Source organism: Haemorhous mexicanus, chromosome 1, assembly GCF_027477595.1.
Source record: "Haemorhous mexicanus isolate bHaeMex1 chromosome 1, bHaeMex1.pri, whole genome shotgun sequence".
Classification (NCBI taxonomy): domain Eukaryota; kingdom Metazoa; phylum Chordata; class Aves; order Passeriformes; family Fringillidae; genus Haemorhous; species Haemorhous mexicanus.
The window spans coordinates 142,140,780-142,165,015 of NC_082341.1; the positions used below are offsets into that span (position 1 = coordinate 142,140,780).

The following is a 24,236-nucleotide window of genomic DNA, read 5'->3' on the forward strand; positions in this document are numbered from 1 at the left end:
TCAGAAATAGAAGTGGGGACAAGTTTTTTTTAAAAAGCGGCATCACAGCGGCCATGTGAATTGTTCATTTGTACCACAGTGAGCCAAGGGGATTCTGTGCCTAGCCTGACTTGTCTGATGCAAATACATGCTGGAATTTAACAGTTTTCTCACTGAGGCTTGACTCCACTATGTAGTTATAAAGCACGTGTGCCAGATAAGCTTTAGCATTTAGTATTCTAGAGGAAGACAGGACAAATCATATCTCTGCTCCTGTCCCTGTGAGGTAAATGGGACAACTTGAGCCTCATGAAGGAAGATCTTCAACCCATGAGCAAGGATTGGCCATATCAGCCAACCTGCTCAAGAGAAAGGTCATACCACGGCCTATCCATAAGGAAGAAAGGGCTCTCAGGAGATGTTTGGACCTCAAACAAATAATTAGTAATAATAAATTCCTCTGTGTTGATTCTGACTGAAAACAATTATTTCTAAATTAGGAAAAAATGAAAAAGCTTTTCCTCCCATGAGGACAGTCAGGAAATTTAGAAGGTTGTCGACATAGATGGTTTAGACTCCATGTTTGGATAAAGGCCTTAGTAGCCTTGTCTCCCCTAAAAGTTGAGTTTTCTTTCAGCAGTAGATTGCACAAGTCAGCTCCTGAGTTCCCTTCCATGCAGAACTATCCTGCTTATAAGGTTTTGTCATTCTGTCTTGCGTTTCCTTACAACACAGTTATGTGGACACAAAGTAGTGCAGAAAACCCCAACAAAACAGGGTACTCACTATGGAAGTGCCTTCTAGTTCTGCAGAAACACACAAGAACAAGTAGTAGAAAAGACCACAAGGAAAGCCTCTGCCTCCACAGTTAAACATATGATTTGATATCTTATTTCTTTCTTACATTCAAACCTTTCTCAAGTTTCAGTAAGAATTTGAGAGTACCAGATGTAAAGCCAGTTTCAAGGTCCTTTTCAGATGATGATTGCCAGATAGGATCACACAACAGAACAATGAAGAACATGTCATTAACCTCCACAGTCACTGTAACAAATTCCCCTCCTAAACACTCATTGTGCCTGAACCCTACACATTACAGAATGCTTCTAGAAGGGTTCCAAATGACCTTATGGAAATGAAACCAGTGAAATGCTGAATCACCAAGAAAAAAAATAAATCACAGAAGTAAACAGTTAAGGACAGAAATACCTCACTTCTATGGAAAGCTTTTGTTTCCAAAAAAGCAAAGAACTTCATTTTTGTTCTCAGTCCTTCAAAAAAAGATAAAAATGATACCACACAATGGATGGATTATCAAAGGCTCAAACCAGATAATATTTTTAGCATTGGTATTCCTCCTATTCCTGATTTTCTGCTCTCCCTGTTCCACAGTTAAGCATTATCTCTGTTGCCTTCTGTTACCTGCTTTAGAAGAGGAAAAGGGTTTAGGCATCCCAAAACTTGGCTAATTTTTGCAGTGACTTTTTAATTGGTTTTTTGGGTTTTCTTTTGTTTGTTTTTTTAGGTATGGTTTTGTTTTTCTGTTTGTTTTGTTTTGTTTTTGCAATTAAACCTAGTAAAATAATTCTATCCACTATCAGTAAAAAAACACTGGTAATTACAGGAGGTTTTTATGACTACACTTTGCTTGCTCTATTAATTGAATAAAATTTTCTACTTGTTTGTCTACAACCACAACATTCTTCTGAAATCATGTTTCCTATGATAAGCAGTATCAATATTGCTACTATTATTTAAATTTAAATTCAACTCTTATCAGATTACAAATTTTTTCACCTGGAGCTTTTAGCATACTTATTAAAATCATATTAGCCATAAACCTTACCTTCCTGAGTCCTTCCTCTGAGCATTAAACACAAATTTAAAAACTTTGCATTAGTGAGAAAACAGTAATAGTTATCTAAAGCAGTGTCAACAGTCTTCATTACTAAAAAATGAGATTGTTATCTAATTTGAAGTGATTTTTCAAGAAAATAAATGCTGGGCCTTAGGTGGAATTTTTTTTCCTCCGATTTTAATATCTTCTTATGAGAACCTCTGCTTCTTATCTTGTCCGTTTTGCTTTTTTTCCTTCAAAATATTTTTACTTTCATTGGTACTTGTACTATTGAGGTGTGATTTTCACCCCTGTGCTGCCACATTCATGTCAGGCAGAGTTTTTCCTCTGCAGCCTTTGATATGAGCATTATTTAATCAAGTACAAGTGCATTAACTGAAAATAAATCTAACCTGCTTGGGCACTGAATAAATAAAATAACCACTTTGGTAAAAATGTTCTGATTAAGAATCTGTTTTATTAATGCATGTGTCTGTTGAAGAATAATTGTCATGACAGTACACTTAATTTGTAAACGCCTTCTAAAGGCTAATTTTTATTGCAAATAAACTGGCAATAAAAGTGACCATATACCTATCTAACATGGATAACTGCATTTTCCACACAAAAAAACCCCAACCCTGGAAAATACCCTTTTCCTTAACAGATATTATCTGCCTGCTCACCCTCACTTTAATTACCACTAGTTAATATATTCTTCACTGATATTTCTTACAGGTTCTATTTATCATTTTATTCTTTCACAGCGCTAGTAAAATGGAATTAAGTCAGGAAATTCTAATTAACAACCAAGCCCTCCAAATATGGAGGAAGAAGAGCTGTCAACTTGTGTATTTGTTTTGCACAGCTTGGGTTTTGGTAGACAAAATGGAACATTTCATTAGAACTTATTTACTTTCAGTTTTTTGTTTTATTGAAAAAATGGGGAAAATAATTTCCTCAAACAAATAATTTTCCTTCAATTTTACTTCCAATATTTAAGAAATGCTATAATTCAACTCAAGTTGGCAAATGTTAGAATATGCAACACGACAACAAGAACTCTGAAGGGCATTCACATAACTTTTTATTGTTATTTAAATGAAAATGTCCTATCAAGATTTTCTTGAGAAAAAAGACTGCCTTATCTGAAATATTATAACAACTGACTACAAAACTATAGAAAGTTAGCACTTCATAAAGAATTCCAAGTCTTGTCTTATGGATAATACCAGCCTATCCACTTGATGCGTAATCTGACTCTTTATTTCAGTTAGAAATAAAAAGTAGAGATATTTCTTTACACAGCAGAGGTTCAGAAGAAAAGTTTAAGGGGTTTTTTAAAATCAATAGGTATAATAGTCATATAAAGCACCAAATTTTCTATAACATTATTCTATAATACTCATTATCCAGATCAACCAGTAAGTTTTTAGTAATTTTTAAAAGTTAGGTAAAATTTTTTTCCAGAATGAAAGATAAAGAATCTGAGTTTAGTTTTAGATTAACTATAGTCTAAGGTCATATATAGTACCACCACTCTAAATCTAATTAACAAATTGATGTTAATTAAGCTTTCCAAAGCTGTTTTTCCCAACATATGGGGGGATACTTTTCCATAATTGAACACATCAGTCCTATTTAGAAAATTTAAATGACAAGCTCAAAAAGAATATGCTCTCAGTCTGTTTCTCTACATGAGCAATTATTAAATTAGCCTTGTAAATGTTCATGTTTTGTAAACACATAATGGGAATTTCCATATATAAAGTAATCTTTTTATATCATTTGAATACAGCCTTGTATTTATAGAACAAAAAATGAAATCATTGTTAGAAACTCATAAATTAATAAATAAAAGACATTCATGAAAAATCTAATGCACATTTAGCTATTCAAGTGATTCATAATGGATGTATGTCATTGGTGTTACCTCACTAATTATTATAAATTATTATTTAAAAATTATTTTAGCTGACAGCTAGTTCAAAAGATTTCAGTTTAAGAGCTTGAAAAACTCAATGACAATAAAGTAATATTCTAATACAGGTAATTAACTCTGTAGGTGGCAGTATAAATTAACTCAAATTAGAAAACACTATTTGCTAAATCTTAGACTTTTATTACACTCTGAAGCAGTAAAAATATATTACTTATATGCAACACTTACAGAAACTTAGTCTGATGCTTTTAAAACAATATAGTTATTTAATTTTAGATCTTTCCTTATTATAAAATCAAAACCATTTTTTTTGGTCTCTGTTATATTTGGAGGGGGTTTATACTGACATGAAGAAAACAAGACTCTACTGACCTTAATGTGTCTAGCCAACCATTTGTACCACCTGTTGTTCACATGCCTTTGTCATACAGAACCTCCAGAAAGCTTCATGAGCCAATTAAGAGATCAAAATTTTACTGGAAACCATAACTGTGATTTATGGGTTTATATACAACTCCTTTTCTGTGAATCAACAGAATATTTCAACCAATAAAATAAGCAAAAGGATTTGTCATATTGGCATGTTTCTTGAGCAGCGTGGTGCTGTGTTACCATAAAACTACCAGACCAGAAAGCCACAGAATTTATATTTAGTGTATAAAATTTATTTTTCCTATTTAACTGAATCTGATCTTGAAAGAGGTTATTTACTATTTTATTTCTTGGGCTTGCATTACAACACCTACATAACACATCTACACTGAGATTAAGAATTGCAGAAGTCAGACTAGCAAAAATATTGTTACTACAGCTAAGTCAACACTCAAAAAACCAGTGATAAACTCTCTTTAAAGGTGCCATATTTGGGGTAAAACCAGAGCCAAAAAGTACTGCAACTACTCAGCTAAGGGTGTTTGATCTCACAGATCAGGATGGATATTTCTAGGTAAGTGTATCACCAACCATACTCACATTATTTAGAGACCATGTATACAGTTCTCTGTACAGAAACTCCTCCAGAGACAACCCATGACCAACAGATGTGGCCAGTGCTAATTCTGCGTACCTCTGTGCTGAAAGCCTTCACTTTCTGACATTATGAAACTCTCTGAAGGCTTCAGCAATCCTTACCTGTACACACAGTCCATTCCAGTCTGTTTCTAAATATATACATTTTCACTATAATAATGGTTAAATGGTTAGACACAATGGGGCAAATGAATCTACAGTGCCCTGCAACTTGATGCTACCTCTTCACAATATATTTAAAAACCATTTTACAGTTGCAATTGGAATATCAACATTTATGCCATGGTCACGATTATTTCGTTGAACCATTTTTTTTTAGCAAGATTACATATTCACAAAAGGAAAAGTAACAAAAAGTTGTATTTTCACATTTCATCATCTTTTTTATCACATTGAAATTGCAATATTTTACTTACCCTATTGTAGGTGGTTCAGAACCTTCTATTTCCAAATAATCGTATTTTTCTTCCATTTGGAAATCTGTAAATATGAGTGAGATAGTATCACCAGGCTCTGCCACAATTGTCCATGTGCAATCTGCGTTATTATGATATTCATTAGGAAAGTTGGGGCTCGAGATGATTCCACTTGATCCTCTCATAGTTCCTCCACAAGCATCCTCAGCTGTAAAAAAATTGTAAAAAAATTAATATTGCAACTTAAAAATGTATACTTTTTTGCTGAGAATAGAAATTCATTACTGTTTAGCTGAACAATTGTTTACAACTTTTTACTATGTTCGACTTGGAATGCTGCTACAAAGTTAAAGTGTTAAAAAAGTAGTTGCTTCAAGTTACCAATTACTTAAGAATGATTATACCTGTGCCAACACATATTTTTATAATCTATATTAATAAGTATAAATCATGATTAACCTTGTTTCAGTCAATTTACAATAGCATGGAAAAATGTCACTATCTCTTCTTTAGCTTTAACCAAAAATGTTTTCATGAATCAACTCGAGTTTAATCTCTATCATAAACAGTCTGACATATGAAGAGCAGAAGTCACATTATACTGAGAACTGAAGCATGAAAATCTTACACATTATATACCAATTCCATTGTCATATTTTATTTTAGTGAGTATCTAGTCATAAGGTTTATTCTTGAGACATCATTTTCTCATTTTCAAGCAGCTGATCAGTGTTCAAACCAAAGCCATTCATGCGTGATTTCTTAATGTCAGATGCAAGATGCTTTCATAATTAAGATGTTTACATCAGTGTAATAAATTTTAATAGATCAAATATTCACAATTTTACCATAGGAATACATTTTTCATGTCACATAAAACTGTGAACTGTAAAACGATTTGACCAATCATCACAATGATTTTTTGTTTTTAACGGTGACTCTGAAACCAAAATTACTCTGTTTTTTAGCATATGATCTTACATTGGACATACCAGGCAAACATTGGATATTCATAAAATCAGTTCTAAATAAACTTATCCTATGATGAAATAATTCTCAAATGATTGGTGTTCTGTATCTTCTTTATTAACAGTATATATATGGCTAATAACTCAAAAATTATTTTTGAGGCTCTTATGTCTTATATTAAAATTATTTCTGTGAGCTAATAAAATTAATTGTAAATTTAGTGCTTTTTCTTTCAAAAAAGGAAATATCTTTCAAATTACTTGAATAGAAATACCATATTGCATTACTTATTCAGTTTATTACCCAAAAGTTTGAAACATATTTGAAGATTGTTTCTGCTTAATTAGAGTGCTGGTATGAATAAAACTTGCCCCAGAGTCTGAAAATCCAGCCAGTACTGATGAAAAATGAATGATAAGGATAGGAAAAAAAAAAAAAAAACCAAAACTTTAAGGAGTATAAGATCACAGAACAAAACGATAAAAAGTTTAAAGAATTCTGACACACATAATGGCTCTCTTCTAACAGAAAGAAAAAAATTCATGTTTCTTTCTTCAGCAGCTTACAAGTTTAAAATACCAGGCTTTGTTTTTTAAAACTTCTGCTAAATTATGCCATGGCCAGATTATCAAAACAAAACAAAACAAAACCAACCACAAAGTAAAAAAATATCTTAAATGTATTCTTATTAATTAGGTAAAGCACGCTGAATCCACTAAATATAATAAAAATGAGAAACCTCATCACATCACAGGTTCTGGCACCATACTCTAAAAGGAATAATTAATATATATAAACAAATAAGAATATAATGTTTTCCTGCATTACAGACATTCATAAAAATAATTTTAAATTGCTAGTTTACAGTAGCAAAATTTCCTACTGTATTGCAGAATTCATGTCCTGCTATTCTCAAATGAATTATAGAGAAACATATCTTAGTTCCGAGAAATACAACAAACTGGTTACTAACAATGCTGCTATAGTATACCAAAACTTAGGAAATTAGTGTGGCACTATTTAAAAATATAAACAATGTCAATAAGTGCACAATTTATTCTGAGCCACAGCTGTTCAGGGATTTTTCCAAAGTGTGATTTTGCTACCATCAGCAAAATGGCCCAAACAAATCATCATGGTTTTTATTCTGATTCATGTAGCAAATTTGTTACAAATACAATTAATATAATCTGCATTTAAGTGTTGCATATATAACCAAAAGCACACTTGTATTAGTGTATTGCAAGCATTAGAACAATAAATTCAAAGTTACTGTACTGTGATTTTTATTTTCCTCTGCCTACAATATAATTTGCTTGGTTCATCTTGCAATCAGATCCCCATAGGTAAAAGCCCCCATCTGTGAAAAGACTGAAAAGCATTATGCCCATGCAAATGTTTTGTGCCTTAAGTTGTGAAGACAGTGTAAAAAAAGATTTGATTTTCAAGTAAATTGACAAACACTGTTGACAGGAGTTCTACCGCTAACTTCATAGTGTACAAGACCCTGACAAATAAAAGAAAATGAAGTAATTGTATCTTGTGCAACCTGCTTCTAGCACCCCTATTTCTATCACAATTGAAGCAGCATAATTTCTTAGATGTCAGCTATGAAATGTTGCAAATAAAAGAGTAACTGGTGCAGGAACATTTAGGAAGAGTAACAGCGGCTGTTCTTCATCAGTGTGCAACAAGCCCAGTAAGGAGATGTGAACAAGGAAGAGAGGAAAGATAAGCTTTGCTGTGAGTTTGGTACAGATTCACAATAATCTCTTTCCATGTCTCTCTGTAACTTTTGAATTACCTCTAACAAACTACCATGGTAGGAGTCCTCAAGATATTCAAGTGCCTAATCCTCTTTTTCAATGGGAAAAGACAAGCCCTTTCATGGGTTTGTCTTTTCTCAAGGACCACAGCATACTTGGTGGCTAAAGCAGCAGGATGGGGAAAGCCAGTGTGTGCCTCAAGGACATTTAATCTTAGGGAAAAAATAATCTGTGGTGCAAGTTTTATGTTGCAGGGAGTAAAACAGCAGGAATAACATGAACCAATGAAGAGTGAACTTTGTGGGGAGCAAGGACAGTGTGGCAGTGACCTGGATCTGGCTGGTGTTGGTGACCAATCATCAAGTCTGCTGCTTCTCCTGTCATGGGCACCCATCCTGATGAATGGATCCCAAATCACGACCTATTTTTGAACATCTGGAGGGGAGGATGAAGTCCATGAAATGGGAAAATAATATCTGTCTGTGAGAGGGTGGAAGATAGTCAATGAGAATGTATTTATCTGTTTGTTGGTTATCAAGAGGATTTGAGGATATAGTAATGTTGTATGTGTATGTGCTGCATGCTTTCACACCCAATACACGCTATGATCACTGCAGTCAAAATGTAGTTTAACAGCAGTAAAGCATCTAAATACCTTTAAAGAATTGTGTGCATCCCTATCCTTTTAATTTCCAGTTACCAAATATGAAGAAAAACATTCACAGAAATTGTAAGACAACATTTCAGTTAAGACTGATAGAGTCTGACATTTTTCAATTACAAATACATAGCTAATACTGATTTATTTTCAAAATCTACTTTTAAAATTCATACAACATACTTTCAAATTAAATTGAATTGGTCATGTACTGGGAAATTTTATCCAATACCAATCTTCAAATGTGATATGAAGGCATAAATGCAAAAAATACACTTACTGCCAAAATGTCATTTTTCCTAACATATTTCTCTGATCTGAACCATATGCTGAAAGGGGAAGATTTTTCAAAGCGATATGCAAGAGGGGACTTGGCATTAAAAAGCTTTTCAAGGTATTATGAATTCAAATTAAGATATCTGTTTGAATATGCATAAGGGCTCTTGTGCAGAGGGAGTATTGCTGATATCATGATGAGTGATGATTATGAAAGTAATGTTTTGGGGGTTTGGTTTTTGTTTTTCTTTTTGTGAGCATAGATTGTTTCTATTTATGTTCATAGATACCTGCAGTTTTTCATCTCTCTTTTTTTTGCTTTTACAATCTTATGATTAAATGCCCATTAAATAGAAAAAAAAGTGAAACGTGTACAAGTTTAAATAATCTCCAGTGAAATCTGATTTCAGAAAATTTTATCTTTTTTTAAATTCCTGGTTTGCTGTTCGCTGTTTCATTTTTCATAATAAATTTTGAAAATATATTTCTCTAGTTTTGTCTTATTTGATTTCCTGCTTTTTCTTGTAGCTTTCAGTGATATTCACAATAATGTTACATAAATTTTGAACAGTAAATTCAGTAAAATGAATGATCCAAGACAGGCAATGTCATCAGTGATTTATACAGCATGCAAATTTGTGGATTTCATTGAGAATTCAAGGAGACTGCATGGTTGATCAAGCTTTAATCTGGTACACAATGTATCACATCATCTTATCTATCTAGATATTTGTAGCAAATTAAACAGTTAAATTTTCTGCAGGTCTTATATTGCCTTCACAAAAAGCTCCCCTGCTTCAATTTAGTTTCTTATTCTGTTTCTTCATTGGATGTGCTACAATCAGCAGAATAGAAACTATGCAGGCTGAAGTGAAAAGCACCTTAAAAAGTGAAACTCAGTTTTAAAGTCTGTAGTATTATAGTCTGATTATGAAACTTGCTAATGAGTACAGTAATAGATCACATAGGCACAAAAATATCTTCAGGAAACTCTATAGGCAATGCCAATTCCCTCTGCTTTCTCCTTTGCACAAACAACACTTACTGCTTTTGTTTCCTGCCCACTTTTCTTGTAGAGTCTGCCTATGTCTATTGCATAACTCCAGCAGTGCCAACTGTTTTGCTGTGGCCCTGTGATTTTAGTAATGTCATTGATCTTTGATCACATGAAAAGTTGCAATTCTTGGGCTTCCCATGCCACGTTTGCTTGCATACAGATACTTGAGAGCTGTTTCTGGTCATCCCACTTCATCAAAAAGAGTGCAAGAAAATCCCTCATCAGTCTGTTCTGTGTGTACTCTGTCTGATCCTCTGCTCCTCAATAAACCTTCAAGCTTTGGTAACCAACCACAAAAACCCAGCAGACCTGGGTCAAAGACCTTCTCATTAAGTTAGCAAGATCTTGCTCTGCTGAAAAAAAACTAGCTCTTCAATTTAGTCTCAATAATGTAATGTTTAGAGTCAGAGATTAAAATAATGGATCTGTACAGTATAGAGATCAGTGTCTGTAGTCTAATGCATATTGTTTTTATTTTATGTAATATTTTGCTACATTCTAGAAACTCCAAAATATAATGCAAGATAGATATATAAATGTATAATATCTGAGAAACATTTATTTGTTGACTTTTCTACAAATCTATAGCAATGAAAATATTTCAGCCTTTCCTCATAAGTTATGCAAAAAGAATAACTTTACAGATTTCAGAAATTAAAATATAAAGATTGCAAAACATCCATCAACTGAAAATCTTTCAGGATAGCTTTGCAGAAGATTTTTCATCTTTGACTTACATACAGTTCATCCAGCTTTTGTGTAGAGGGACCTAAAACAGTTCTTGAGGACAAATGAAAGTCTTATTTTCTGTCTCGATTTGTAAAACTCACAGATTTTAAATTCCAGATAAACCCAGTGATGACTATAAATTGACATGATTTATTTCTTCAAATCTCTTACTTTGTATTTTTGTGCTGTATACCACTAAAATTTATACAGATTTGACAGCCAGGAAAAATTAAAAAAATCAAATAATGCATCTGTAGCTAAAGAGGTGAGGAGTTTAAATGGTCCTTGAACATAGGTTAAATGGAATAAATTGCCTTCCTGCCTACCACCGCTGAGATAGAACCACAAAAACTACCTATGCCAGGGGAAAACACTTCAATACCCACACAGCCTGTGCCTGCCTGGAGGCCGGGACTGGGCAACACGGGTGACCCGTGAGGAAGGCGGCCGCGCACTGCCCAGGCCTGGCATGGCCACGCACTGCCCGGGCCCGGCATGGCCTCAACGGCACTGCGGCCTGGCTGCACCGAGGGCACCAGGGGAGGCACAGCGGGGCACCAGGGGCACTGAGGGCACCAGGGGAGGCACAGCAGGGCAGCAAGGGCACCGAGGGTATCAGGGGAGGCACAGCAGGGCACCAGGGGCACCGAGGGCACCAGGGGAGGCACAGCGGGGCACCAGGGGCACCAAAGGTATCAGGGGAGGCACAGCAGGGCAGCAAGGGCACTGAGGGTACCAGGGGAGGCACAGCAGGGCAGCAAGGGCACTGAGGGTATCAGGGGAGACACAGCGGGGCACCAGGGGCACTGAGGGTATCAGGGGAGACACAGCGGGGCACCAAGGGCACCGAGGGCACCAGGGGAGGCACAGCAGGGCAGCAAGGGCACTGAGGGTATCAGGGGAGACACAGCGGGGCACCAAGGGCACCAAGAGCAGCAGGGGAGGCTCAGCCAGGCACGAAGGGCACCAAGAGCAGCAGGGGAGGCTCAGCCAGGCACAAAGGGCACCAAGAGCAGCAGGGGAGGTGCAGCAGGGCACCAAGGGCACCAAGAGCAGCAGGGGAGGCTCAGCCAGGCACCAATGGTGCCAAGGGTGGTAGGGCAGGCTCAGCCAGGCAAGAAGGGCACCAAGGGCAGCAGAGAAGGCACAGGGGGGCACCAAGGACACGAAGGGCAGCAGGGGAGGACATGATTCCATGAGGACACAGTAAAGGATGAGGGACAAAGGGGAGCTGTGGGTGCTGTCCCCTCACTGCCAGTCGATGTCTGAAATAAGGAAGGTGAGGTGCGGCAGGAGCGAGGGGAAGAGACAGATGGAGCCAAGGTGAAAGCAGAGGAAATCTCTGTTCTCTAAGTGGTCTTTTTTTTTTTTTTTTTTTAATCCTGAATCAGTAACTAAAAATTTATGTTACATGGCAATAAAGTTCAGTGATATCCTGAGTTGCCCCTTTTTTCTCCAAGGGAAGGTCATGTTATGGGTGTTATTTAGGCGAGTTGGACTGTCCTGTACTGATAAGTAACTGTTTTCTAGTAAATGATGCACAGAGGTCTGATTTATTGTTGTTTATTCTATAAAGAAGGAAGGAAGCATTTAAAAAAAAGTAAAGTCTTGGCACATAAAGCCAATACTTTGTCTTTTTTACAAAAACAAAACACGAAGAAAGAAAAAAACAAAACAAACAAACAAAAAAAAAAGACAAAAAAAAGAAACCAAAAGATGAAGCCTCCTGAACTCTTATCTATAAATTTGGTTAAAAATGTACATAGAATTATTTTTTTAAGATTTCTGTTTTAGTAGACCAGAATTTGAAATTGGTTGATTAATTCACAAGATTTTTAAAATAAAAATATACAATTTTAACAAAAATATACAGTCTGTATATCAGTCAACCATGCCTTTACTGCTGTTATCAAAAAAAAAAAAATTACTCTTTTTTCTCACATAAAATGAACTTTGGGAAAAGATTAGTGCTTTTATTGCTTACAAACCAAGATAATTTAAATTAAAATATTTGGGCAGGACTTATATGAATATAAGCACAACAGAAAAATATATAAAGATTTCTTGATGATCAAACTGCTTCCTCTTGCTTTGTGAATCAATAAAGCTTAGAAGCTCTGCAGCATTAAGATACTCATTTAGATTTCATGGGTCTCAACCCTGATATTTATAGTTTAAGTTGCTGAGGGGCAAAAGGCATAAGACTAAATTCATTAAAAATGAAATATGAAGGAAAGCAGAAATTACTTTAGTTGATTGCTTCAACAAAGCAAGGGAAAAAAAATACCTAGAAGTAAATAAACCAATTAATCAACTTGAAATTCAACTAATTTTATTTCTCATTATTTTTAATATCTACAAGGAAAAATGGTTTTTACTATGATTTATAAATGTAATTTTGTCTTTAAAATTTGTCTTGTCTTTAAACCAAGCATGAAAAATGTGAAAGATTATAAATACCATAATACTTGAAATTTTAGAAATTACTAAGGATCTTGTGGATTTTGTTGGGTTTTTTTATTTCTTGAGAGAAACTACATCAAAGTAAGAACTTGGCAGTGGCTGATTTTTACACCTGGTTTTGCAGTTTTGCCTCTGAACCACTGAAAATTATAATTAAGTTATTGAAATTTAAAAACAAATATTAATGGCAATGTTGTGTTTTAACCCAGCTGGCAACAAAGCACCACACATCCACTCATTCCAAACAAGTAACTAAGTATTTGAAGTGGCACTTGTTTTATTTATCTGCGGATATTTTACTGTATAAAAGAAGTTGGTTCCTGTTCTGTGAAAATCACGTGGTGGTAGAGTCAGGAAGAAGGCTGAATCCTAACCAAAGCATCCAGTGTCATCTGACAGACAGTGCCTGCAGAGAGGAAGAGTAAGTGCTTCCTTTGGGATCAGTTTACACCCCTTAGTTTGAAGGGCCTTCTCAGGAGAAGAGTGTAGCAGGCAGGATGTGAAAGCCACCAAGTAAAAAGCTTGCACAAATTGAGATTGTACTGGGTTAGTGTGGCAAGGTTTTGGTATCAGGGGGCTGCAGGTGTGGTCTCTGTAGACCTCAGGGGCTACTCCCATGGAGCCAGTTCAGGATGCTCCCAGATGGAGCTCCACCACTGAGTAAAGCTGAGGCATTTAGCAATAGGGGTGTGCCTCTGTGGTAACATATTTAAGAAGAGTGAAAAATGTGGCGCAGCCGAAAGAGAGAGAGCGACAGAGGCAGAGAGGCAGAGAGGCAGAGAGACAGAGAGAGAGAGAGAGAGAGAGAGAGTGAGTGAGTGAGTGAGTGAGTGAGTTGGAGATTATGTTTGCCTGGAGAGGCTGTGGAACTTACAGCCTTGGAAATTTTCAAAAGCTTATGAGCTGCATAGGACCCAGAGAAAATATAACTGCCTTTAAAGTCAGACTTGAGAGGTCTGTTAGATTTGATAACCTCTTGTGGTCCCCAAATAAGTTCTCCTGTAATTCAATATAGTTCTCCTCAGATAGCTTCGAGACAGAAAAATAATATCCAGGCAAATTGAAAAACGAAAAAAAGTGACTTGTATTGTCACAGAACTAATTCTAATACAGAACTAGTTCTAATACAGAACTTGTATTTTTTGAATTCACTTACTATTTTTTTAAATTTTCCTGCACATAATCTAGTAGAACACCTAGAGCAAGATCGGGAGAAAAAGAATACTTCCTTTGTTTTATTTTCAACTCTCTTGACCTGATAAAAATTGTATTTTTTTTTCTCAGAACAGGTGCACTATTTTAAGTTTTGCACCATTCAATGGAGAATGGATTTCAATGTGTACATCTTCAGTTATTTTTATCTTAGCTTTAAAAATGTTGGAATGAGACCACTTCAGTGTCTAAACCATCAAGCAAGATTTCATACTAATTTTCTGTATACATTTAGTATAGGGCTTTAGAGGCAACTTTCATTGTCTAGTCCTTTGAACCTTCTGGCCTAATGACAACTGGATTACAAGGAGCATGGAGCTTAAAATAATTTACTTTTATGAACTGAAGAATAATGCAAATGTTCATCAAAATTTCTTCCTAAAATGTTCAATTCCATATGCTCCTTTTTGTAAAACCTCTAAACAACAGGCTGTATTCTTACCCAGCACTGTGCAAAATAAGAAGCACAATTTCTATGGCATATTTGTGATCTCTTTACTTCTGCAAAGTTACATTTCTACAAGAATTTGTGTTTTATTGCATCACAAAATACCTAAATTATGGCAAAATGTTTTCAAGATTTCATGGTCAAGATTTCTGTAGTTGCTTAATTATGCAGAGACTTTTGAATTCAGCACTCCTGAATGTGAATTGTGACTACTGCTTCATCAGAAGAGAGAAGCAGGACCTAACCTCTTCTGAAGACATTTTTTCTCAGCCAATTTATGACTGCTTTGGCAGCTCTGTTACCTTATTTGCCAAAATTTATCAAACTTAAATTAAGTCTGCCTGCATTTGAAAAGTTCACAGAGACATTCAAATTTGGAAAACTAAAATCAGAACTGGAAGGAAAAGATTTTTACACCACAGAAGCACATAGAAACAGGAGTTTCAGTGTTCTGCTTGAGTGATGAACAAAGTTTTTCAAGTAGAAGTTGAATATATCTTCTTCTCTTTAGCCAGTAACACTCTCATAGACAAACTGATAAAGTATGGGGTAGATGATGAGTCTGTGATGTGTGCTGAAAAGTGACTGAAGAGCTGGGAGGTGAAATGCATGAAAGGTGGTGAAATGTAAGAAGTAGCATAAAGACCAGACAGAGACCAGTTCCCTTGCACCTGGAGTACTGAATCCAGTGATGGCTCCCCAGTATGAGAAACATGGACAGAGAGAGTCCCACAAAGAGTCACAAATTATTCAGGGACTGGAGCTTCAGACATACCAGGGAATCTGAGAGTGCCTGTTCAGTCTGGGGTAGAGAAGGTTCAAGGAGAATCATCAGTGCTTATAAATACTTGACAGGGAAATAAAGAAGATGGAGACAGACTCTTCTCAATGGTACCAAGAGAAATTTTGGCATAAACGGAAATAGAAGTAATACGGTTCAAACATATTTTTTTCCCACTGTAAGGTTGATTGAATACTCAAAGAGGTTGTTCAGGGAGGCTGTGGGATCTCTATCCCAAGACTCAAAACTCAGCTGGACATGGCTCTGATCACCCCACTCCAGGTGGCCTTGCTCTCAGTGGGGGGACTTGAACTAGATTATATTCAGAGGTGTCTTCTAGCCTCAGGTACTGTCTTTGTGATTCTGGAAATACTGTGCTCTCTCCTAGGTCAAGAACTGAGTACAGTGCAGACTGCAGAAAGCCATGGAAACCAGGATATTGTAAACACAAATTGAGTGTCATGAGTCTTGACATTAGCCACAGATAACAACTGTCAGACCAATACCAGAAAATAGAGGAAAGGTGTGTAATGTGGGTGGTTGTGGATCTGAGTTCCTACGAAGACCCTTGCCTGTAGAGATGTGCTGGAAATGTTTGAATTCACCCATATGAAAGTGCACAGAAGCAAAATGTCCACAGTGGAACTGCTGTGTGTTGAAGCCCAGCCACTGCATGAACACCAGCACAGAGTAGCTGGAAAGAGTATTTACTTCTGTGGATGTAGCCAACATCCACTCTGGAGTGGTGATCATAAGGTACATCAGTGTGAGTAAGATAAAAGCTTTACTCTGACAGAGCTATTTCCTCTGATCTACCTAAAAGATTGAGCTCTGGCAAGTACATTTTTCAGTATTTCTTTCGCCCCATGACAAATTTCACAGTGGATATATGTATATACACATTCACATGCACATACACATAGACTTTTAATATCTGTGGTTTTTGTCCCTTCGAGATTAATCGAAAATGTTAAACGGAACAGTTCTTTTTAAAAGCCTTGAATTCAGAGCCATTGAGGCCTACAATATATATCCTTCTTACTTCACACATCATTGAGTCAACGGGTAGTCATGGCATCTTTGGAGCCATTCTGGTTTATGATAGAAATCCAAAACACTTAAGATGTGTGCTAGAAGTCATTATAGTTTTTTTCCTGGAAAATCATAATGCATGTCTGATTGTCAACTTAAAATCTCAGGTTGGTGTCCATTTTACTACTTCGGATTTAAAACATGATTCAAATCATGGTCCAAATGTTCATCTTCTATTTTCATTAGTTTGGTCTCAGCTTCTGAAAACTTCAAAGATTCAATTGACAGGACTTAAAACATATGCAAAATCTTGTAATAATGACGTTTTGAAAAAAGCAATGATAGCAAAACTGGGTTAATCATAAATTTAAAGAACCCCATGCATCTTCCTAGTACTGTTTTCAAATAAGGATGTAGCAATACGTTTGTTGATATTAAGAGTCACAGAACTCTATATGACTACAGCTGTTACAGACACTTCCCAAAATGAAACAGAGATGAGTTGAAGATCAGGTGTTTAGAGATGTTGCAATCTCACAATTAAAACTCTGAGGTCCCTGATGACAGACCTTGTAGTAGACCACCTTGCTGAAATCAGAATTCTGAATTCTGAAAAAGGTTCTCTTTATTGCCATATTCATCCTTTCTTCCCCTATTAACCCTCTAGCAGGATATAGAATCAAGTAATTGTTTTATTTGGAAGGGGCCTTCATCATCATCTTGTGGCAACCCCTTTACCACTGGCAGGGACACCTCCAAAATACAAGACATGGAAGTATTTTGTTTTATAAATTCTTGTGAAGTACACTCTATCTTACTAGGCTTCAAACTTTGCCAGGGTTTGAAAAAAAAAGCTGAATACATATGGTTGCTGTCAAACTTCTCTCCTGATAAAGGCAATTAAAATCGATATCCTGATATTAGTTGTGATATTTATTGGTAGCATGTTAAAAATGAAATATCGTATTACAATGGAATGGTGCTATTGAAGTGCCTGGACAAAATAAATATCAAAAGGGAATCAGTATGAACATCTTACCTCAATATAAGCAACTTCATACTCTGACTCCTGTAGCTTGAGCTGAGGTCTCTTACTAGCATAAATTAAAGTGCACTAATCAAGATACAATAATTTGCTTACCTTGACCCCCAAACTAAAAGCACTGCAACTGTGTAGCCAATCTAACAGCATAACCAGTAGTATCTAAGCATTTTCATGATGTTGTATCACACCACAGAGAGACACAATACCCAAGGGGCTTTGAGAAGTATCTGAGTGGTTCACCAAAGGGACAAGGATGTTTGTAGCTGCTCATAGGAGACATCCCTTTAAAAAACCTGCAATGGACTGTCCTGTCCATTATATGAGGATGGCTGTCAAGGATATGTTTTCAAGACCCTACAACCTGATAAATGCATGTGGACATATTTATATACATTCACTTGTAACACTTCTCATCCAATACTTAGTAGATCACACTGTTTATAAAGATGGTGTGATGTTATTTGTACTGATGGATTGATTTGCAATTCCATCTGGACCAATGGCATTACACAGGATTTACTAAAGCAACATTTTTACTCAGCAAAGGATAGTATTTAGAGATAACACGAGGAAAAAATCTGAGTTCAGAGACCAAATTTCAATCAAAAGAATTTTAAAACATTAATTCTAAAATGAGTTGGCTTTTAATGTCATGCTGACATAAGGCAAATACAGTTTATGTGTCTGGGAATCTTCAGTGAAGTAATAGCAAAGAAAATCAACAAGAAAATACAAACTGGCTGAGGAACCTCGTGCAATTAATTTGCTGCAAAAGTATTTGCATCAAGTGACAATTCTCAAAGCACACAATGTAATAATACAGTAATAAAATGCATAACATGCTATTTTCATCGTGATGACAGTGTAACAGTTGGAATCAAAGAAAAACACATTCCTTACATTATAGAATAGACTACCTGAAAGTTAAATAATTCAACAACAGCATAAATTATTGTCATATAAATTAAACATTATGCTTAGGAGAACACAGTGCATATGATTAATTGTATAGCAAAATGCAAAAGAAGTCCTGATCTGCACTGTTGAAACTTGATGCCAAATTGACTATACAATCACTAAGAATTTCAGCTTGTCTTCTTCCTTCTCCAGCACCTCTTGAATCTATAGCTGAGCTTTCAGCAAATTTAGCAGTAGTGACACATTATAAAAAACACTGCTTAATAGGCAGCTAGATAGATGCTAATTACTAGTCCCTTTGCAGAATTCACACAATAGAGAACAAATACAATCATATTATTAGACAATTAAAATTCACAGAAGGGAAAGGACTAGTAAGCCAATATTTTTTTTTTACAGCTGACCACCAAAGAAAATAAAGATTTTCACCTTGTTTTTTTTTTTTGCTTGTTTTTGAAGGGTTAGATAAGAGTCTGAAGATAGCTAAGTAATTTTCTTACTTTAGATTTTAAATGTTAAAAAAACCCTTGATATTTGTGACTATTAATTAATTTTTTCATATATTCTAAACTGATGTGACTTCTACAAGTGAATGCATTTCTCTGTATCTACAATAACCTCTGCTAAATGAGGATCAGTTATAGAATCATAGAGTGGTTGGGTTTGAAGAGATCTTAAAGATAATCTAGTTCCAACTCCCCTGCCAAGAGCAGGGACACCTTCCAACCTGAGCTTATACACCTCCAGGGATGGGACATCCACAAATTCCTTGGGCAACCTGTTGCAGTGCCTCACCAACCTGACAGTGAATAATTTCTTTCTACTACTATTACAGAAGTAATAGTACCACTATTTTTGAAGCCGTGTTCTGTTTGCTTCCTACTCTAGTCTCAAATGCAGAAATTCCCTATACTTCTGCAGAAATTATTAAAAATTAAGATCAGAAAGTTACACTTTTGAAATATCAAATCTTCTAGAAAGTCAAAAGTACAGTTCTCAGCCTGTGGTATACTATTTCAAAAATATTATTAAAGTAAATTACATCAAAAATAATATCACAAGACCATAGATACATATAGCAGGTCACTATAGTGTTTATATAAATTTGTATTTATGTACTTTATTGTTAAAGTGTTTTTACATGTATAAATAATGTACTCAGTACTAATATCTTTATTTGTTGAAGTACACATGTGAAAAACTTATAAGACTACAGTTAGTTTTTTTTAACAAATATATAACATTCATCGAACATGCAGCAGATTTACAAAGTTTATCTTTTTTTTAGTATCTTTTTGAGAAAATGCTACACTATAATGAATGAATTTTTCCCTTGCCTCTTTGGTGCAATTAGATTACTTGCCATTCAATCTGTTAATTTGTGGTCAAGATAATATTCATGTTTGTCCTCCTGACACAGTAAAAATCATTATTTCAGTTCAGCAAAGGGAAATGCACCATTTTTGGCAGAACACAGTACAGTGGTTATTGGTAAATGAAGAGCACCAGCCTCTTAAATATGATCATATGCTGTTTGACAAGGAAAGAAAAAAGAGAAAATAAAATAGAGACTAGTACATATTCAAAAGTTTGGTTGTTTATTTCTCAAAACAGATTCATATGCATTCAAGGAAACACACAACTTGTTGCTGCCCTGGAGAAATTTGCTTCCAGTTGTATATGTTTATATCCCTTTGTGCACCCTCTGCATTGCCACAGATTTGACCTTCTCATTTGGTCCTTTAACAATACCCTATAATCACTGTATTGTTCTTACTCACTATTTTATCTTCTATCCCATATTTGAATTGTGGTGACCTTTTATTCCATTAAAAGTTTCAAAATTACCTGTTCCATTTCTCAGAATCTTCTTGCCTGCTGTATCTTTTGTTCTCTCATGCTTCTGATTCATGGTCTGGTACTTCAGGATAGATGTTTCCAGCAATTTCTTTCACTTTGCATTTGCAGGATCTGCTTAATATATGGAACTGGAAATCTCACCTAATTTTCATATGCACTAGACTTCTGTATTTGAGCTAGTCACTTTAGGCTCTTTCATAATCATTTATGAGAAATAGACACTTTTACAGTGCATCGTATTAGAAGACCAGTATGAGTGTAAAGAGTCTGAATGACGAGGTTTTAGAACAAGGTTGGCTACAAGGGCGGCTTCTGTGAGAAGCTCCTGGAAGCTTCCCCTGTATCTGACAGAGTTAATGCCTGCTGGCTCCTATGGCTGTTCAAGGATGAGCCCATCAGTGACGGTGACAGCACCTTTGGGATAATGTACTCAAGAAAGGCATAAAAACAGCAATTTTAGCTGGAGAGAGGTATGAGATCATGAGGGAAACAGCCCTGCACACACTAAGGTCAGTGGAAAAGGAAAGGGAGAAAGTCCTTCAGACACCACAGCAGGGATTCTCTGCAATCTGTGATGAAGACCATGATAAGGCAGGCTGGACCTCAAGGAGGTCCCCAGTGGAGTAGATACTTACCTGCAGCCTCTGGAGAATCTAATACTGCAACAGGTAGATGTACCTGAAGGAGACTTGCCCCCAAGGGAGCCATACTGAAGTAGGGTCCTGGCAGAACCTACTGGAGCAGAATTGCTGTTAGGACTTGTGACCCCGTGGGATATCCCACACTGGAACAGTCTGTTCGACCCCCATTCTGCATCATCCCTGCACTGTTTTGGTGGACGAGGTAGAAAAATCTTGGGAAGAAGGGATGGGTGGGGGGAAAGTGTTTCAACATTTGATTTTATTTCTCATTATCCTACTCAGATTTCATTGGTAATAAACTAATTTCCCCAAACTGAGGCTGTTTTGCCTGTTACAGTGATCCTGAGTGATCTCTCCCTGTTCTTATCTGGATCCATAAGCTTTTTGTTAGATTTCCTCTCACCTGCTCAACTGAGAAGGGAGAGTGATAGAGCCAAGGTCAGCCCAACACAACAGGAAAGACAAAGGTATACTGGATTGAGCCAAGTTGACGGTTGCCACAGTGATTTGGGAGCTGGAGCATGTGACTAGAGGAGAAGCTGAAAAAAGTAGAAATGTTCAGGTTGGAGAAAAGAAAATATTTGGGGCACCTTACTGTTGTCTTCAACTTCCTAATGGGAAAGTACTGAGAACATGGACCCAGTTTCTTCTAAAAGGTAAATAGCAACAAAGACAAGAGAGAATGAACATAAACTGCAACATGTGAAATTCAGGTTCAATGTAAGGTAAAATAAATTTTCCATGATTGTGGTAAGACACTGGAAATGGGGCCCAGAGACAGTCTCTAGAGACAGTATCTCCATCTTTGAAGATACTGAGAGTAGACATATGCCCAAGCAAACTACTGTAGTTGACCTTGCTGTGGACAGAAGGCCTCCTGAGGCCCCTTCCAACCTACATGATATCACAAATATATGATTTCTTTTAGCAGAGAACATAAGATGGACCATAAGTGGTTTATTCTCTGTTGTGGCCTTAAAAATATAGAAATGTAGTGAACATGCAGACTTCTATATTGAAGATGCTTGGAGGAATCCCTCTCATCCTGGCTATTCCTAATCTAGCTAAACAGCATTCTGCTTTGTAACTTCACTTAAGTTGATAGTGCAGGAGACTGATTAACTCTTTGATCATCTAACAATATTCTTAAACAATAAAAATGTTGAGAACTGCCGTAAAATGAATTAAAAATGCTATGTGGTTTTAATGTGAAGTAGTCATATAATATGAAAATGAATTGTAATGAGAAGAAAGGGACATTTGAGAAATGGGAAAAAAAACCAAACAAGTCTTACTTAAGCTCTATTTTTCAAAGATCCCAGAGGACAACATGATACTTCTAAGATAACACAACTTCATTTTTATTACAAATATTGATTTAACAATGCATTTAGTGCTGTCCTGTTAAATGAATCTTTCGTTAAAGTGCTTTCTCATCTAAACATTCTATTTTTGCAAGTATGATTTCTCTGCAGTTATCAATGAACATCTCAATTGCATACACAGTTCAGAGCCCAGAGGAAATGTTTAAATGCAAACATTTCAGTCCAAGAAAGAAACCCCACCCTCTAAGTGCTGGTATTCTTTAAGAGCAATAGAAATTCAGATATGGGAGAAAGCAAGTTACTAGGCTGATGTAAGCCACATGCCCATACCATAATCTCCTTCATTTTCTTTTCTTCTTTTTTTTTTTTAAAGCTACTAGAAAAAATAAGCATGTCAGAAAAATAGCAGTCTAGGTTACATTTCTCATTCACTCTCAGTAAATGAATAGTCATATCCTCTTAATTTAAAACTGCCTAAAATAGGACAGCTGCTCAAGATTCACAGAATTTCAGAGCTTATTATAGAAAGGAATATATTCCATTTAATGAAGGGATTAAATGCTTTCATTTATTGCACAATTTGAAATGAAATGCTTATGCACAACACAAACTACCTAAAAAAGAGGAAAGGAGACAAATCAGAGAAAGACAGGACTTTTTAGAGTCTTTAATAACGTTCTTGTTTCCATGGAAACCCTGCCAGTGTGCTGGATAGACTCCTCTAGGGAACTGGTGATCACATAATGCTTCCTAATTGTTTAGCAACAACTTGTTTTATTTTTCCAGTATAGATCTTCACTTAATACCACACGTATATTGCCAAAGGACACAGGATAAATTTCATTAAAAGAAGAACAATACGACATGAAAGTATGCTACAAAGAAGGACAAGGTAATGTTTTTGGTTGACTTACACCAACTCTACTCTCTCACATTTTAAATACATTAAAATATATGTAAGTATATTAAAAAATAAGAAATATAGTAATGTTGATAGAAAACAATCCCATTTTTAAGAAGCAATAGAATATAAAATGTTCCAGGTGACTGTCTCCTAAAAAACCCCTCCTAAATCTATTCAAGCTGAATTGCACCCAGCCATCTGACACATTTGGTATCAAGAAAATCTATGCAAAAACTGCAGCTTTTTTGTTTGTTTGTTTGTTTTTTTAATAGAAGCTCAGTGAGAATACTCTCTCAATATTTAGCAGAAGAAATTACCTGCATATACACGTATGCATGTACAAAATTTTAGATTTGTTTTCTGTATGGAATACACTGCATCATACACACTGAACCTAAAATCACTCTCATTGGATTTGAGTTTGAAACACAGCCCATACCACCTCTCCAGGCACTTGCAAATAGATGTCTGAGGCCTATGCCTTGAAACAGGCCTGTCCCGAGTTCTTTTCTTTTTTCCTTTGGGGCAGCCTGTGCATCAGTCTTATTCTTAGATGAACTTTCATACTTGTCCTCATCAGCCAGCTCTGCAAAACAGTCTTGAGAGTCTCCTCACTTTCAGATTCTCCATAAGGCTTAAGTTTGCATTAGCCTATTTTGCTTGTCAAATATTTGTTCACATTAAATAATGTAATTTTTTTCAGGAGTTTCTAATATGTAGTTACAAAATAAATTTCACTGAGGTTTGCAGCCCCTCGGCAGGGGCTGTTATGAGACCTTGAAAATTGTATGTTGGCTATTTACATACCCACTAGAAGTGTCTGTGACTTAATCAGATAATTTTTCTTCATTTGCTATTTGGGTTTGCTTTAGATTTTGATACAAAAATGAAATGGTAGTTTAACAACATGAAACCTTTGGAGGTAGCTATGACAAACGTTATAATCAGA

General features: G+C 35.8%; 1 protein-coding gene across 3 annotated transcripts in view; it reads right to left on the reverse strand.

Annotated features, from left to right (window-relative positions):
* CSMD3 (CUB and Sushi multiple domains 3) overlaps positions 1–24,236 on the reverse strand; it is a 583,179-nt gene that overhangs the window by 391,722 nt on the left and 167,221 nt on the right. For all 3 annotated transcript variants that reach the window (XM_059857957.1, XM_059857877.1, XM_059857801.1), the window contains exon 5: positions 5,204–5,411. In XM_059857957.1, the coding sequence (XP_059713940.1) occupies positions 5,204–5,411 (208 nt within the window). The remainder of the gene's footprint in view (positions 1–5,203; positions 5,412–24,236) is intronic.